Source organism: Orussus abietinus, unplaced genomic scaffold (genome assembly GCF_000612105.2).
Source record: "Orussus abietinus isolate OABI.00-Male unplaced genomic scaffold, Oabi_2.0 scaffold92, whole genome shotgun sequence".
In the NCBI taxonomy this organism is placed as follows: domain Eukaryota; kingdom Metazoa; phylum Arthropoda; class Insecta; order Hymenoptera; family Orussidae; genus Orussus; species Orussus abietinus.
In genome coordinates this window covers 194,192-211,091 of record NW_019394274.1, presented here as the reverse complement: position 1 = coordinate 211,091, position 16,900 = coordinate 194,192, and the positions used below count along the sequence as shown (strand labels likewise).

General features: G+C 55.3%; 2 protein-coding genes across 3 annotated transcripts; one reads left to right on the top strand and one right to left on the bottom strand.

Annotated features, from left to right (window-relative positions):
• The first annotated feature begins 104 nt into the window (after positions 1–104).
• On the top strand, positions 105–3,549 carry LOC105697442 (RING finger and CHY zinc finger domain-containing protein 1). Its single transcript, XM_012420765.1, has 5 exons — positions 105–447; positions 1,462–1,779; positions 2,126–2,404; positions 2,511–2,601; positions 2,711–3,549. The coding sequence occupies exons 1-5, from the start codon at positions 304–306 to the stop codon at positions 2,797–2,799; spliced, it is 921 nt and encodes a 306-aa protein (XP_012276188.1). The 5' UTR covers positions 105–303; the 3' UTR covers positions 2,800–3,549.
• LOC105697441 (myb-related protein B) lies at positions 3,475–16,748 on the bottom strand. 2 transcript variants are annotated; one of them, XM_012420764.1, is made up of 9 exons: positions 16,506–16,748; positions 8,170–8,347; positions 7,860–8,024; positions 7,234–7,552; positions 6,281–7,129; positions 5,901–6,214; positions 5,700–5,789; positions 4,228–4,356; positions 3,475–4,030 (listed from the first exon to the last, which is right to left on the bottom strand). In XM_012420764.1, exons 1-9 carry the CDS (start codon positions 16,523–16,525, stop codon positions 3,896–3,898), a joined length of 2,199 nt encoding a protein of 732 aa, XP_012276187.1. In that variant the 5' UTR covers positions 16,526–16,748; the 3' UTR covers positions 3,475–3,895. The 2 variants fall into 2 exon arrangements, with proteins under 2 accessions (XP_012276187.1, XP_012276186.1); XM_012420763.2 differs by lacking the exon at positions 16,506–16,748 and adding an exon at positions 11,749–12,665.
• Positions 16,749–16,900: the final 152 nt, after the last annotated feature.

The following is a 16,900-nucleotide window of genomic DNA, read 5'->3' as shown; positions in this document are numbered from 1 at the left end:
ATGTCGGGTGGTATGGAGCCCGTTCGGGCGGATTCGGGCAGGTTCGGGCACGGTCGCGGGCGTTCGCGGTGCGCGTGTGCGCCCAGTGTGGCCAGTGCACGCTGCGCGTGTCGCCCTGTCGACCGCTTCGAGTGATCGCCGCAGGTATCCTATTAGCAAGTTTCCGTAATCATCCCCCGCAAGTTTCCGCCCTCGACTGCTCCCGACTCTCCTCTTCGCTCGCGGCTCGCCGGCCGCGGAAACTCGTCTCGCTCGCGCTCGACGGCGCGCTAATTGGCCCGCCAGTCTCGCCGTCTCGCCGCCATGGAGAAGAGCGACGACGAGGAGCGAGCCACCGCGGCGGCCCTTCAAGAGGCGGCGGCGCCGGAGCACGTTGACCGCGAGGCGCACGACGGTCCCGAGGAGGACTACGGGTGTGCGCACTACAAGCGGAAATCCAAGTTCGTGGTGAGATAACTTTGCAACCCGCGAGGGAAGGAGGGAACGACGGAGGTAGAAAGAGAGAGAGGGAGGAAAGAACCCACCGACCGCGAGTACGACGTGGGGCGGTCCCTGGCTCGTCTCGCCACTGGGTATTTAAACGCCGCCCAAAGGCGTGGACTCCGTTCTCGCACGCCGTCTACGCCCTTAAGGGGCTCGTCCGGGCTCGCAAAGAGATCTGGCAACGTCGCGCCCAACCCCGCGTTGCCTCCATTTCGCCGGATTACGGCCGTTTAAACGGCGCTCCGCGTTTCGAACACCCACGTTCGATTCGCTGAAATTCAAAAAATACAAGTGACTCACTACGTCGCTTTCTTTTTTCTGGTTTCTCGATATTTCGCAGCACTAAGCGGCCGATTCATGCACGGTTATCTAAGGGCGCCATCTTTGCAACTGCGCTACGTGTTCGATCTGTCGCGGCACCGTCTGGACCTTTCTCGTTATTTTATATATGATCCGTGTCTTTATTGGTACACGTACTCGGCGACCCGCTGCATGATCAATGAATGGAATTGTCTGATATAATTTTTTCTTAACCGCGATCCATGTCAGGAGATAATGTGCAGGCTAGCGTAAAGTAAACAATGTAGACTCCTTAATTATCTTTAATCAAGGAATTAGGATAGACAGATCCTGGGTGGAGAAAAACTTGGACTTACTGGTGGACGTGCAAAATTTTTAGTCGGGGGCTCATGTCAATGTGGAGGACCGAATAGAATTTGACATTTGGAGGAGAGAGCAAGCTAATTGGTATTAAATGTTTGCAAGCATTAATATCGATTTCTGGGCGCGTTAGGCACTTGCGCGTGTTAGTAATTCGATGGCAGAGCTTAGAGGATCAATAGTGACTAGCGATGCCACGTGTACGCTTAGTTCCATCTAGAGTGTCTCTCGGCGTGCTATAGAATGGTCTTGATCTTATGAGATTGTAGGTAATGCCTAGTCATTCGATGAGACCCTAACTACTTCCATGGTTTTCAGACGCCATGCTGCAATAAGGTGTACACATGTCGATTCTGTCACGACGAGGAGGAGGCCCACACGGTGAAAAGGAAGGAAGTGACAGAATTAATATGCGTTATGTGCGACACTCGTCAACCGGTGCAAGCCACCTGTCAGGAGTGTCACTGTCGATTCGGCAAGTACACTTGTCTAAAGTGCAACCTTTTCGACGACGAGGACAAGAATCAGTATCACTGCGATGGCTGTGGCATCTGTAGGGTAGGTGGGCGAGAGAGGTACTTTCATTGCGCCAAGTGTAACATGTGCTTGCCGGTTCAACTACAAAATGGCCACAAGGTGAGTCGTTACGATTTAATGGCCCGATATTGGCATGTTAAAATCACAGTTCATCTCCTTCGATGGATTTTCCCCCCTTCGATTATTGCCCGTTACCTCTTGCCGAGACGTATTCTAACCTTTACATGAAGTTTTGTGATAAAAAAAAACACGAAATCGTTAAAACCGGTCAGCCTTGGAGAACGTCGATAGAGGTTAATCTTCCGTCATTTAAATGCAGAGAGCGGCTCGTTTACGAGTTGGTAGACGTCACGTGTACTATTTGTTGCATCACAGGTTGCGCCGCGAATCTCTTTATACCATATCGACTCCTAATCAAATTAATAGTCAATGTCTTCTTGCACAGTGTGTGGAGAACGTATCGCATGCCAATTGCCCGGTATGTCTAGAAGACATCCACACAAGCCGTATTCCTTGTCACATTCCCAACTGCGGGCACTTGCTGCACCGGACCTGCTTTGAGGAGCTGCTGCATTCGGGCCATTACGCCTGTCCAACCTGTCAAGTGTCGTTGCTCGACATGACCGACCTCTGGAGATTCCTGGACATCGAGGTGTCCATGACGCCGATGCCTCAAGAATATCGAGACCATAAGGTCAACATTCTCTGTAAAGATTGCCATGAGGTAAGCAATTCGTTAATCGTCTCTCGATGCCTTCCGATCGCTCTAATGTCGAACATAAAACATTACGGTCCAAACCCAACCTCACCTTACGGTCTCTATTCCACAGGAATCAACGGTAAAATTCCACGTAGTGGGGCTCAAGTGCTTGAACTGCGGCAGCTACAACACGTGCAAGATCAAGAGTTCGCCCTCTCCCGGTAGATTAACACTAGAAAAAAAAGAAAAGAAAAAGAAAAAAAACAGCATGAAACATCCCCCCCTCCCCAGAAAAATCCCCTAGAATTACCCGTCGCCTTGTCGCCGTAGATCTGGAGTCGCTGGACGCCGCGGCGGGCAGCAGCGGGGCGGCCGATGAGGAACAGTGCAATCGGAACGATTCCGAGGAACCGCAGTAACGGGGAACCAGGATGCTCGCCCTTCCCGTGGGTCATCTTCGACACCTCCCAATTTTTGCCGGACGATCATCTCCAGGCCGGAGAAATCATACCCCGGCCCGGAACCCCCTGCGACGCGTCCAGGCGGATAGTTGGTGCAAATCTTCGCACTTACATATCGTCGTCCTCCGACAAATTTATCGTCCAGAGGATGGCGAAGAACAACGCTTACAGAGCGACACACTGAACGCTCCAAAAATTAATTTACATGAATCGCAAAAATTCAGATAAACCCAATCATGGTAAAAAAAAAAAGGAAGTAATTGAAGTCGAAACCTCACGGTGAAACATTCGACGTACAGTGCGTCGCCCTGTATATACATAAACGACGTTTCGTGGCGACCCCCTCTCTCTCTCTCTCTCTCTCCCTCGTTTTCGTGGCATTCCACTTCGCTGCAATTAGGCATTTAATTTACGTGTAAATAACGTCTCGCATAATATACGTAATAACGCGCGCACGTCGCGGTACATAAAGTATCATGAAAGTACGCATCCAAATGGAAGTAATATAACGAATTTAATAAGGAAAAGCAGAGGTTAGGAAATACTCTTCTCCGACCCCTCGTCGGGGGGCACTTCACGAAAAGACACCCGTCATCCGTGTGCATGCGTGTACAATGTGTGTGTGTGTGCGTGTGGATTTTTCGCCGCTTTATTGTTTTTCCTCTCGTTGTAAATTGAAATACCAATTACAAGGTTCTTTGTACATAACGGCCCGCAATAATATTTTATATCATATACACGTAAATATAGTGGGTTTCCAATTGGGCGAACCGACCACGGCGGGCTTTCCGAGTGGGACCCGGGGGAGCCCTTCCAGGGAAACGCGTTCAAACCGATATATCTCCTCTTTGACTAAGTATTTTTCCTTTTTTTTCTCTCTCCTATCCGCTCGAACGTCGACCTAGTCGACCGTGGTCCATCCACCCTTAGGAACCGCCTCCGAGTGTCTCCCTTCCTCCATGTTTAATTTTCCTGTGTCTTTGGATTCTCGCCTAGGTCCTTTTTCCGCGTGAGACCGACGTAACGGGGTGTCACTCTTCCTCTCGAGGATATTTTAGAAGTTCAGGGAACGGGGCTTCAACGCCAGGAGGCCGTTCGCGCAGAGGAAGTGCCTCGCCGCTCTGGTCATCTCTATCTGGTCTCTGGTGCGCCCGAAGGCGATTATGGCCCACTGGGCCTCCAGTTGCACCTGAAAATCGAAAATACAGCGTTTCAGAAACCTCACCTTCCATCTCTACGACCCGATTCGGATGCCTAACCTGTACCGATCCGGTGATACAAGAAATACCGCCGAAAAATCGTAATTAAATTCAGAAGAAACGTCGACTCGAGAGTCTCTAGATCTAAGTTAAATACTGTAGAAGTTCTGGAGTAACGTGCACTCACCTTCCTGGCGCGTTTCGACGGCCTGAGAGGCAGAGGCAGAGGGCTGAGGTTACAGGGGTTCTCGAAGGCCTCGAACAGGATCGCCCTCTTGGCGTTTGTTCTCCGGTGGGTGGCAAAGTCGTGGGAGGTCTGGAAAGGAGATAGACACACTAGCTACAGCCGGCACTCCAAGGGAGAGATAAAAAATATTAAAAGGAAAAAAAAATGATAAACGCAAAGAGAGAACCAACGTAGCCCTCGAGGGGGGTCCTCGATGACGAGGCCGCCTCCTCCGAGTGCGGAACAGAAAGGGAGAGAAACTCGATATCACCGGAGTTGGGGGTGCGTGGGAAAGAAAAGAAAAAAAACGACAACCTGTGCATCAGAAAAGGAAAAACAAAATGTCCTCTCGATCCTTTTACGCGCGTTCGAGATCGAGGCACCTCGGTCGACTTTCGTAAAGGGTCCGGGGTGCTTTCCGAAATTAAATTCCTTTATGCAAAAGCCGCATGACCGCTCGTTCACCGGATTTACCGATATCCCTTGCTTATCAATTTGCGAAAATACGACGCGTAAAACGATCGCTCCAGAGAGACCGACTCGAGACGTTGATAGACGAGATAAAATAAAATGTAAAAAATAAAAACAGGAAATAGAGATAGACCAAAGAATCGGGTTCCGCACCCCCAAAGGAAGGGTCGATGTTCCTCGGCGAGGATCGGGAGGGATACGCTAGGCCTGACCGGGAACGTATCGAGGAAGGGTTAGTGTAGTCATGCGATTTCAGCTTCCCCGAGAGGCTACACCCCTTACGGAGTCAGGGCGACGAGAAAAAAAAACAAATAAAAAAAAAATAAAAACTTGGTCCTCGACCCTATGTACAAGTTAATAACTAAAGATAACTTCTCGAGCGTCGCTCGGTTACGTCCACCCTCCATAACGGAGCACACAAACCACCGGGGACACGTTGCAAAATAAATTAGGGGAATAATAAATAGCTGCGACGTCGGCATCGCTGGTTAATTGGCGAGTAACGCTCTAATAAATTAACATAACCGTTATAAAGGGGGAAATAATAGAAATATATATATATATATATGTATATAATATATAAAAGTAGAGGCTACACGGTAGAGGGGGGGACAACATTATGTACAGTGCAGGTTCCTTTGGGTTAGAGGCCTCCCCGGGTCGTCCAGGACGAGCGGGGAGGAAGGTAACGAGAGATTAACGCGGCGATTCGTTCCGCGGGTTTCCTTAAGAGGTTAGTTCGCGTTAGCGGAGAGTTGTCGAGTCTCTTAACCATCGAGCAACAACGTTAGTAACAACAAACAGCAACAGGGGACAGAGAAGGTAGAGGAAGAAATAGAGAGAAAGAGAGAAAAAAAAGTCGAGGCCGGCTAGCGTGTCTAGAGGCGGTTGTTACGGGAGTAGTACCAGGAAAGGGTATGCTGGTTTTGGATTTGGTTTTGACTTTGGTTTGGCTGTTCTACCTTCGCTGGACTAGGTCCGGCTGCCAGGAAGCTGTCGTCCAGGACCAAGGACGCCGGCGAGAACAGCTCCGAGGTGTCGAGGCTCTTGCTCTGAAATCGGGAGATAAGGGATTAATGTAAAAACGCAGTAGGGCTACGAAACGACGTCGAAACATCGTCGAGGCATTGTCAAGACACTGCCAAATTGAGATAACGAATTACCGGCGTCTCGACGGCGAAGCTCATGTCGGAGGAGTCGTGGGTGCTCGCCCAGGCCTGACATAGAGCCTTCCGAGCCCGCTTCCCCCCGGGTGCGCTGTTCTCCTTTCCACGACGCCTGCCGGTGCCGTATCCCGAGTCTTGCAGGACACTCGTGCCGGCCAGAGTCTCCTGGTCGGTCTCCTGCTTGATGATCTCGGTAAGGGCGTCCAGCCGACTCGGGGTGGCCGGCAACTGCGTCGCGGCGCCGCTCCGGCGCTCCAGCTCGGCCAGAGCGTTCTTGAAGGGTGTCGGCGTCCTCGGCGTGCCGCCACCATCTGCAAGTTACGGCGAGTTTCAAGACAATTCCATGCGCGCCGGAGAACGAAAGGAAATCGAATTACCGGCGTGATTCCTGCGCATCCCCGAGGGTTGCGGCGTGGTCAGCGGACTGTTCGGACTGCCCATCGGAGTACTGGCTCGCGGCCAGGACGTCTCGGGGCTGAGGCTGTTCAGGAACTGCGAGGGACTGAAGGGTAGCTGCTTGATAGGCGTCGAGGGCGTCGTGGCGCCCGACGCGCCGCCATGGTGATCCCCGTGATGGGCGCCCTGGTGAACCCCGCCGCCCCCTACGTGGGGATGGTGGGGATCGCCGGGTATCGTCAAGTAGTCCGACTGGTTGCCGCTGTCGGGGGTCTCGGTCCTGGACTGGTCCAACGAGTGGACGTTCCTCTTTCTGCGGAGGATCGGCGGAGGGCTGCTCCTCTTGCCGAGGGGTTCGTCGACCTCCTCGAGGTCTGGCATGGGTAGCAGTCTGATGTCGGAGCTCCTGGAGCCGGCCGCCTCGGTGGCGATGTCCAGGCCGAAATACCTAGAGAACGGCGACACCTCGTGCTTGAGTCGCAGCCCCTCCCTCGTGGGCGAATCCAGTCTCGACTCGTCCACGGAGTCCTCGGGGTCGTCGCGACACCCGGACAGGACGGGCAGCTGGGGCGCCCTGAGTTGCTGGCGCTGTTGCTGTTGGTGTTGCCGTTGTTGCTGTTGCTGCTCCCAGGCCCTGCTCCAGTCCAGCTGGTCGACCTCGAGACCCTTGGAGCAGCTCGCCTCCGCCAGAACGGAACCGAGGGAGGCGCTCGTCGACGAGGAGGTGCCTTCCCGGTTAACCGAGATAGGTCCGTTCCCCCCTCTGGTCGCCGTGGGCTCCCGTTTGGGAAGGACGACGGTGGGCTCCGACGATTTTCTCCTGCCTCGACCTGGAGAAGGAAACCTCCGTTTCGCTAGGTTCCTTAATAACTCCCTAATTATTCTCTAATTATTTCCCAATCATCCCCTAATTATTCCCGCCTCCGACACCGACCTCTCGATCCGTTGGCTCTGCCCTCCTCCGTCTCGTACTTCCTCCTCATGGTGGAGTTCCAGTGGTTCTTTATGGCATTGTCGGTCCTACCGGGCAGCAGCTTAGCGATCTTGGCCCACTGGTTGCCGACCCTCCGGTGGGCCTCGACGATGATCCTATCCTCCGCCTCGGTCCAGGCGGTCTTCTTGATCCCAGGGTTCAGGTGATTGTGCCATCGCTCTCGGCACTGCTTCCCGATCCGGCCCTTCAGGTGGCGGGCTATCAGGGTCCACTTCTTAGGTCCGTACCGCTCCACCAGCTCGACGACCTTCTCGTCCTCCTGCGAAATCATCCAGCGGATGAAACAACGGTCACTCTCGCATAAACCCTCCGCGAGGATGTGGCCTCTCTTTCCAGGGTACACCTCGCCTCGGTTTTACCTTTCGCGACACCCTATCTCCCGCAATGCGGTGCGCGCGGAACACCCGGATAGAGGGCCTCACACGACGCTCCCCTTTCCTCCTCGAGGGACAAAGGAGAGTCTCGCGTTTCGCGCTCTCTCCCTCTCCCCGCCTCCTGCCTCCGTACCAGGAGAAACGGAGAGGCTCGATTCTCGCTCGATTACGGAAAAACGCTAGGGGTCTCACCTCCTTGGTCCAGGGCCCCTTGACCAGCTCCGGATTGACCACCTTGGCCCATCTCTGCTGGCACTGGACGTCGCTGCGGTCGGGAAAGTGCGCGGCTATGGTGTCCCATCGAAATCCGGTGCCGAGCTGCTCGACGGCGCTTACCAGCTCCTTCAGCAGGGCATCCTGGAAGAAGATAATCGGCGGATTAAAATCGGTCGTCACTTATCAAATCAAATATGCGTACGTTTATATCTTTTAACGAAGAAACGTTACATATAACGAAGCTCGAGTCTTGAAAAATATACATTTGCTCGAGGAAGATCCTTACCTCCTCCTTGGTCCAGCGACCCTTGTTGATGTGCTTCCCCTGCAGCTGAGTGCCAGAACTGGTCGAAGGGTTCTGAATCCGCGGATTCGCGCCATTCGCGCGATTCGCGCGATTCAACGGTGAACTGTACTCGCTCTCGGTGTCATCGCCGCTGCTGGAGTCGTAGCCCGACCGGGACCTGGGGAAGAAGGAAACGCTCAATCAGGGCGGAGATCGTGCTTCCGGTCAAGTTTTCTCCCTCGAGATCGACCTAGGGGAGTCCCCGGGTATCCGGATTTCATAGGAAGTTCTCGACGGCGGTTACTTCCCAAAAATCGGGCAGGATATCACGGCTGGCTTAACATCCTCCCAACGTCCGTCCCGATTCCTTCGGGCGATCGAATCACCCCGGGCACGCACGTGCATCCACACCCCGAAGGAGGGCTCGAAAGAGGGCTCGGTCACGGCAGCCGACCTAACGACATCCTGCGCCTCCCTCCCCCTCGCGGCCCGAGGGGCTTCCTCCCGGGTGTCGCACCCACCCTGACGAGATCTCCCCTCCCCGGAAATATCTATTTTTCTCCTCCCCCTCCCAAAGCGTGCCGCGATAATTTGGCCGTGGATTCTTGGAACGATCCGGCACATTCCATAAAGGTACGTCGATGGCGACGCCTAAAGAGAAGAGGGCAATCGTTCCCGGAAAATCCGGTAAAAACCTGGAGACATTCCCCCGGGATTCGCGAGGAGCAAGGGGGGAAAGATGGCGGCTTCTCTCCGGCAGGGTCGACGGTCGCGAAAAGGGCCCTCCTGCTCCCCTCATTTGGGAATGGCGGTCCCCTCTCGGCCGCTTTTGGGCCGCTTTTGGGCCGCTTTTGGCATTCCACGAGGGAGAAGCGAAAACGAGTTAGCGGTCCCCTCCACCAAGGGAACGGTTTTCACCCTCTCGCCTTCCACGCCGAAAATCGACGAGCGCGGGCTGGGATCTCGCCCCGAATAAACAGGGTTTAAAGGCGCCGGCCACGGGGGCATTTTAAAGATCTACCCCCTCGAGTCTTGAGAAACCGCGAGGGTGAAGTGCCGACATCCCCGATGAAGCCGGATTTAAATGCACTTTCCAATTTTTCAATCTGGATGCGCTGGGTCGCATCATTTAATTTTGTCGATTTTACAATTTGAGCCAGCCAGTTCGGAGAAACTCGGAGAGACAAAGGTAGGTGCCCGAGACCGAACCAGGAGGGCAAGACCCGGATAATAAGGCCGTAAAGGGAAAAACGGAAGGAGGGGCGGCTTCGGGGCGGCTTCGGGGCGGCTTCGGGGCGGCTCGACGCGAGACCCGCGAGGAAGTTTCGCGCCCTCTCGGGAAGCAGGTGCCTCCTTTACGTCGAGCAGCTGTCCCGGCTTTCCCCGGTCTCGCCCCCTCCCGGTCGGACTTTCCCGAGGGCGTCGGCCACGCTAATCGCGCGCCCACCTCCGCGACTCCCAGGGTGGATTCCCAGGGTGGACTCGGTGACCAGGTGGGAAGGCGCTTTGCCGAGGACGCGTCCCGCGCCAGCTGTCGCCTCCCTTTATCACCCCATCTCGACGCTGCACCATACGCTCGCGATCGATCGCCGCGGACGACGAGGGGGTCTTTGTTCCACCGGGAGGGGAGGAGAGGACAGGACGCTCTCCCGGTCGTCCTGGCCGGGGGCTCGTCGAATTACCCGCTCCGACGTGGAACGCGGCGAGAGGGTGCCGGTGAATCGCTGGAAGACTCACGAAACTCGAAACGAAACCCGGGCGGAACGCGATCGGCGTCCATGGGGTGCAAAGTGCCGGAACATGGTCGACCGTGCCTTACGTACGGGATGAAAAAATGCCGGAACCCGAGGGGTGCGAGGGAAGTGTGGGATCCCGCATTTTTTAACGATCCCTCCCCCTCGGACGGCGAGTTGGGGTGAGTCGGGCGCGTCGTGCCTCGTCGCCCCGGTGTCGATGCACGGGTCGTTCCCCGGGTCGTTCCCCGGGTCCGGGGCGCGAGACATCTGGCTACCACCTGCCTCGATGCCCTCGGTCGTGCGCATTCACGCGCATTCACGCGCATTCACGCGCATTCACGCGCGCGCGCTCGCGAGAGCCCGCAACTCGGACCCTCGCGCTTTTTACTTGGGCATAATGCCCAGGCACCTCCTCTCTCTCCGTCTCGCTCGGCCACGTGGTCGGCGCCTAGCGGAGACGAAGACGGATAGAAGGAGACTATTTCCATCCACCTAGAGCAGGACTTCGCACGGACGAGGCGCGTACGGAAATATACGATAACGCGAGTTCAAATCCGATGCCAATGCCCGGGCAATGGACGGGCGGCCCCTGGAATTACGAACTACGGATAATTAAATGGTGATTACAAATTATTTTTCGAGAAAAATCTCCACGGACGTTTACTCGCTCGGGGTCGATAGAATTTCACGCCAGATACTTTTAAAAGCACGAACGGACGGGACCGAATACTTAACGTCAAATTTCGGTATATCAATTTTATCAATATTTATATAGTAATCGAGTGATCTCGAGAAATACATCCCCCCCCTTTTTTCCTTATTACAAGATTACCTTTACATTTTTTTCGCGTAACTCGTTGAACGACCGAGTACTATACGCCGATGGAATATTCCGCAACGGCGAGACAAGGATAACGAGTCGAGCCTCGAGGGGTGCGCGCGCACCCCTCCCGGCTCGCCCAGTTCCCATGAGACACGCGCGACGCCTTTTCCCTCGTGGATCCCCGATTCACCGTGGGAACCGAGAGGGTCCGTCCCCGAGGTGCGCGCCATTGTATCTTTGTTAATTCCCGTAGAACCCCCAGGGAACCGGGGTGGCTCGACTGTCCGCGACGAATCCCGAATCGACCCTCTAATGGCCCCTTTCGGGACGCGTCTCGACTCGAAATAGCCCCGTCCCTCGATAACGCCTCCGACTTCCAAACCTCCCTATTTACGCCCATATCCAACGGCTCCACGCGCGATACAAATACGTATACCCCGTCCGCGTTATCGCGCTCGTTCGTACATCGGCTGCACTCGCGATAAGGCAGCATCCTTTGATATATCAACTATCAAGTGCGCGCGGTTTCCTTTCCTCCCGCGCCCGCTGCCGCTGCCGCTGCCGCTGCCGCTGCCGACGCTAGAAGGAGAGAAAGAGAGAAGGAACGCGCGAGCAAGGAATGAAAACAAACCCGGGGAAGATAAACCGGAGGAATAAATCAAACGAACTGGGTCAATGACGACGAACCGAGATATCGTCACCCGCCGTCTCGTAGCGCCGTCTCGTCCCGCCGCCGGGGTTTTTCCCTCCTTTTCCTCGTTTCCTTGTCTCCTCCTTTCCCCCCCTGTCCTCCACGAGATCAGCCTCGCGTCTCTCGTTCCAGTTTCCACGAAACGTCGGCGCAACGTCTCGCCGAAATACGTTAACCTAATAAACTCGACCGGCGCGAAGTTGCCGCTTCGAGGTGGAAAACAAAGATGGCGGCACGGGCGAGTCACGTGGGGACGGCGCGTTTGAATTTCCGCGGGCCGGAAACAGGATAGGGACAATTGAGAAAGTTAAGCCTAGTCCGGGACTTACGCTTCGGTGGGCGGGGGCGAGTAGAAGGTCGAGTGGTAGGTCGCGGCGTCGACGATCTTGGCGGGAACCAAAAGGTCGGCCGGCAGGAGGTCCATCCTTCGAGTGCTTCGACGGGCCGATGGCCCGACCCGTTACGACGCGTCCGTCATCCGAGTCCGCACTCTGGCCCCTCGGGCCGTCGTTACCTCTTGCGAGCGGCCGCGCGCATTCCCCTACGTTCGTCACCGACTGCCTCCTCTCGCGGACTGCGGAAATCGGCACGCGTCCTCGAGGTTACCGGCGTTGCCGTGCCTCCGCTCGGCGACCGGCCGGCGCATGCGCCAGAGCGCGCCTTCCCGTCCAAGGTCCGTGGACTCTCCGTGAAGCGAGCCCTCCTCTCGGTCGAACGGCTCTCGCGAGAATTCGATCTCCGGAATTAGCGTCTCTCTCTCCAGAGAGAGAAAGAGAGAACGACTCGGGAAAACTGGAAAGCCCGCAGGTGCGTCCCCTTCCTCTTAAGACTCGCCCTTCTCCTTCCACGCTTTTCCCGGGGGGAGGGAAATTAATATCCCAGGATGCAGCAGGTGCGCGCACCCTCCGCGGCTGCGTGCGCTCCAGCAATGGCGCCGCACAGCTCTTGCTCTTCCCGTACTCCTGGCTGGGTTAAATGTCCCCCGAGTGACCGAAAAACTTGCCTCGATCGATCGACGGTCCTCCCTGATTTTTCGCAACTGTCGCTCGTCCGAAGATCGACGATTTAATAGATTCAATCCATTTAGTCCATGTAATCCGAAACGGTCTCACGTTCCCCACAATTTCAATTTCGTCCCTCCTGCACGGAAACTCGTTCTCTTCCACCACGGACCGCGACCGCGGGAAGTGCGTGCGACGAATCGTCCGCGGGAGAACGGCGCGAGCGAGCGAACCGCTCGGTGGTCGGACTCGAACTGAGCGACTGCCGAAGAGGAGGTCGGAAAGCGCCACGGGGTAGGGAGGCTGTAAGGGATGGTGGGGCGGTGGGGCGGCGGGGCAGGGGGTGGCCGAGAGTCCGCCATATCTCCCCTCGCGTGAGCGCTCTTCCCCCACCGTAACCGAGGTCTCCCGGCGCTTCTAGCGAGCCGACCGATGAGGCGACCCCGACGAGTACCCTCTCTTCTCCGATAAACCCTAAATTCGATTCTACCGACTCTCCCCGAACTATCGTTCGAGTCCATTCAAAAAAGTACAAACCAATTCGCGCACTATAGAACTCGGACTCGAGATCTCGCAAAAATTGAAGATATCAATTTTATTAATTATATCCTTACAATCCCATCTTCTCGTAATCGCGAATTACTTAACGACCGTAACTGCCGCGATTAATGCACGTACGCGTAACCCTCGTTCCATGTCCACCGAAACCCGAGGCATGCGAGGCCGCGTATCGTGCGAAACGGCAAACGGCAAACGGCAAACGGCGTCGTCAATGAAACCGGCGCCACGGATTAGATTGCCGGGACGGCCGTTGCGGTTCCGCTTGGCGTTATCAACCGGCGGCTCCACGCCCAATTTCTCCGGGGGACCGTTGCGCACAGTGCGCCGGGCACGCACGCGTCGCACTTCGCCTTAAAAACACCCACCCTGGTTTCCGTTGGCCGGCATCGTGCGTTCCTTTGTTTCTCCGCACAGCTCCACGATAAGAACTACCTTAACGCGTTACAAAAGCGTCATATGTACCAGAAAATGAAGATATAAAACATTTCGTCAAACTAGGTGCACCGAATCATCCGAAACTTGAACACGCGATCACGAAGATCAAAAGTTTCATCAATACTTTAATGTATACATATATACAGAATGACCCTTTCGTATCACTTTAAGATATTTCGTCGAACGCGAATAATGGTCTCTCCCTTTTTATTTCGGAGAGAATCGCTCCTCGAGGGCCAATTAGCGACCCGGAGGTCTCGGACTCTTATCTCGAGGGAGAGGATCCCCGAACTCCAGAGAACGCGCCTTTTTCGGGGGAAAAAATAAAAAATGTAAAAAAAGATAAAAGCCGCGTGTCCATACATTATACATCATCGGCCGTCCCACGTTTCTACACTTGTCTCGAGGAGGAGGAAGGAGAGGAGGAAGCGGCTCCTCTCAGGGTCGTTCCTCGAGTATCGGACAGGTTCTTCGGTGAGCACGCTCCTTAGTGGGAGGGTCGCATTCCAGCCTCGCGGACGTTCCCAGGAGGTCCTTTAAAGCCAAATAAGCCGCGAGGAGAAAAAGGAACATGGAAGGAGGAACGAGCCGACCGAGCGCGGACCGCGTTTCCGGCGGAACCTTCCACCTTCCACCTTCCACCTTCCCGTCTCGAAATCAATGGCCGAAACTTCTCCTTTTCTTCTCGTTTCAAGGATCCCTCTCGGTGAGAACGCCAGAGTCGAGCGAGAGGACGAATCTTCGTTAACATCGTGATAACTCACGCCTTGGGTAATAACGTTATCCCCTCTAATTGGCTCTCGATTAAATGTCTAATTCCACCGGGAACCGAAAGTTGCGGGCAATTCGGGCGGCGAATTGCACCGTGCCGGAACGATACAAGAGGGCAAGAAGCAGCTGCGCCGTTTTACCCCATGGTCGAGACCGTTTCACGCAGCCGCACCCAGAAGGCGGGCGAGCCGAGTGTTTTCCGCCATTCCACCTATACAAGTAGAAGGTACCCTCTGTACGCAGGCCCACACAATCGAGGCCTCGACCCGGCGCCCATGGAAACGAAATAGAAACGCGGCACGGGCGCCAGCCATAGGAGGCCGCTCATCTCCGGCCTGAGAAAAAAGCGTCAAGACCCGATTGAAAAAAATAATTACGCGACCGAAATAAATTCGAACGACTCGGTCGTGACGCGTCTCCGCAACTCCGAGAATTTGACTCGATCGAAATGAATTGTTCCTTGAATTCGCAAAACGTTTCCTTGGCAAGCAAGGTCGAGGGAGCATTCCTACGTTTCGATGAATGCATTTCCCCCCCGCCGAATGGAATCTCCATGACCGAGACGGCGATGGCGAGACGGAGGAAGAGGGAAAGAGCCGACTCGTTTCCCATTCATTAGCGATTCCTCGGAAGAGGCGCGCGTTATGTAAAACGCGATCCCCCGAGAATGGCACACGGGCAGAGGGTAGGCCCCGGCACGGACGCACACTCGGACGTACACTCGGCCGCCTCTCGTGTGCCCACGGGCCACACGGCGGAGGGGTCAGCGGCGAACACGCGTGCGTTTATCCTTCCGTCCTTCGGTCCCGGTTGCCATGCGGGAGTGCGCGCGGACCGATGTCACCGCCGCCCGCGGCCCTCGGAAACCCGGAGACGAGGAACCTCCGGAGGGACGCCACATGCCACCTCCGTCCAGCTGCTGCAACGGACTCTTATAAATATCCAGACCCCGGGGAATCCCTCGCGACCCGTGCCGAGGTGAGGTGTCGCCCGGAGCGCCAACGGACCTAACACGGGACCCACGAGGATGCCAGAATTTTTCGATTCGCGCGTGCATCCGCGTACGCATACACGCGAGGTTTCCTATTTATTCGTTACGTGGAATTTAGCACGCCTACGAGGCGAGGTAAAGTAGACACGTCGAGAATCCCGATAACTTTCGGACGCGGGTCGGCTCCGAATCGGCGGGCGTCCACGTTGCGCCTCCCGCGCGCAGCTGTCAAAAAGCAGCTGGGCCAGGGAGAGAAGAAAGCGAGTGCCATGTGCTCCGACTCGGACGCTCTTAACATTTCTCCCGCGCGACGCGCGTGTCCTTGCGATTTAAACGACGATTAAATAATCGCATCCAAGTTTCCTCGGTTATCGCGGCGCCGTGCCGTCTCGACGTATCGTTCGATAAGGGGCTCCGAATTTCCCCACGGTCGACGATCGCAAGGTAATGGATTTAACGATTGAAAGGGGCTCTTTCAAAATTGGATGGCCACTCTGGGCAGGGAAAACGCGAGTCTGGATCGAGCTCTCGAAAGCGTCGCCCGGCACATCGCAGGCGCGCCGGCGCGCCGGCGCGCCGGCGTCCCTCGTCAAATCTTTCCCGCCAAGTGAGCCGGCATTGTTTACCTTTCCCGTCCTCGGAGACAGACCTCGTAAGCGGCCGTTTCGTTAAGAAAAACCTGCCGGAAAATATTTACGTTCTCGTCCGGCCTCTTATCTTCACCCAGGGAAAAAAAAAAAATACAACGAGTACAACTTTCGACTCGCGGCTTCGAACGGCTTGCTCAAAATCGGCACGTCGTGTGAAATTATTCCCATGATTTTACCCCGTCATCCGTTTCCCCGTTATTTAACGACGATGCCGAGGGAGAGAAAATCCGCGAATGCTCTCCTAGTTCCCTGCACGTGGCGCTGCAGTCGCACAAGGGCTTCCACCTCTGTGGAAACCTTGTTTTTACACATTCTAAGAACAATTATCGTTACTTCGGATATTCCTGCAACGAATGCTCCTTGTTCTCCTCCGGTATATCTATCGGTCCACTACCCCGTTACCTACTGTACACCATTCGAAGTACGTTAATATCCGAGGCACCGCGTTATCTCTCTCCGACAACTTAAATTATCCCTACCGTCTTAATTATTATTTACGGAGTACCCTGACGAGTGCCTCGCAGTGTCAGAGTACTCTGTTGATTAATTCCTACTTAAATTAGCGACATCGTAGGCAGCATCCTTCCCGAAGTATCCGTTTAGCGATGACTACTAATTTATTGGTCAACGCTGCACCTCGGAACGCAGAGCTCTGCAGGGGCCTCTCGACAACTCACTTGACGCTGCAGAACTGCATCTTCCTCGGCGTCAGTCCATGGTCCTTGGTGTATCCGGCAAGTGCGTCGATCGAAGGAACGCCACTTCGCGAGTCTCCCAGCGGCACTCCCGATCTTTGAAATAAGTCTCTGCAGAGATTTCGGACCTCGCCGGGTCACGTCCTGACGCGGGACTCGCGCTAACGCGCCCAAACTTCACGGACCGCGTCCCGGAACGCGCAGGAACGCGTCTGATCCAGTCCGATCGCGCCCGAACCGCGAAACACCGCGGAACACCGCGGAACGGAACTGAGTTGCGCGAGGATCCGCGAGAGGGGGCTGCGCGCGCACCCTTTCTCCCTTCGCCCCTTGACGGCGGCTTGCCTCTGTTCCCACTATCTCGATCTCTCTTGCTC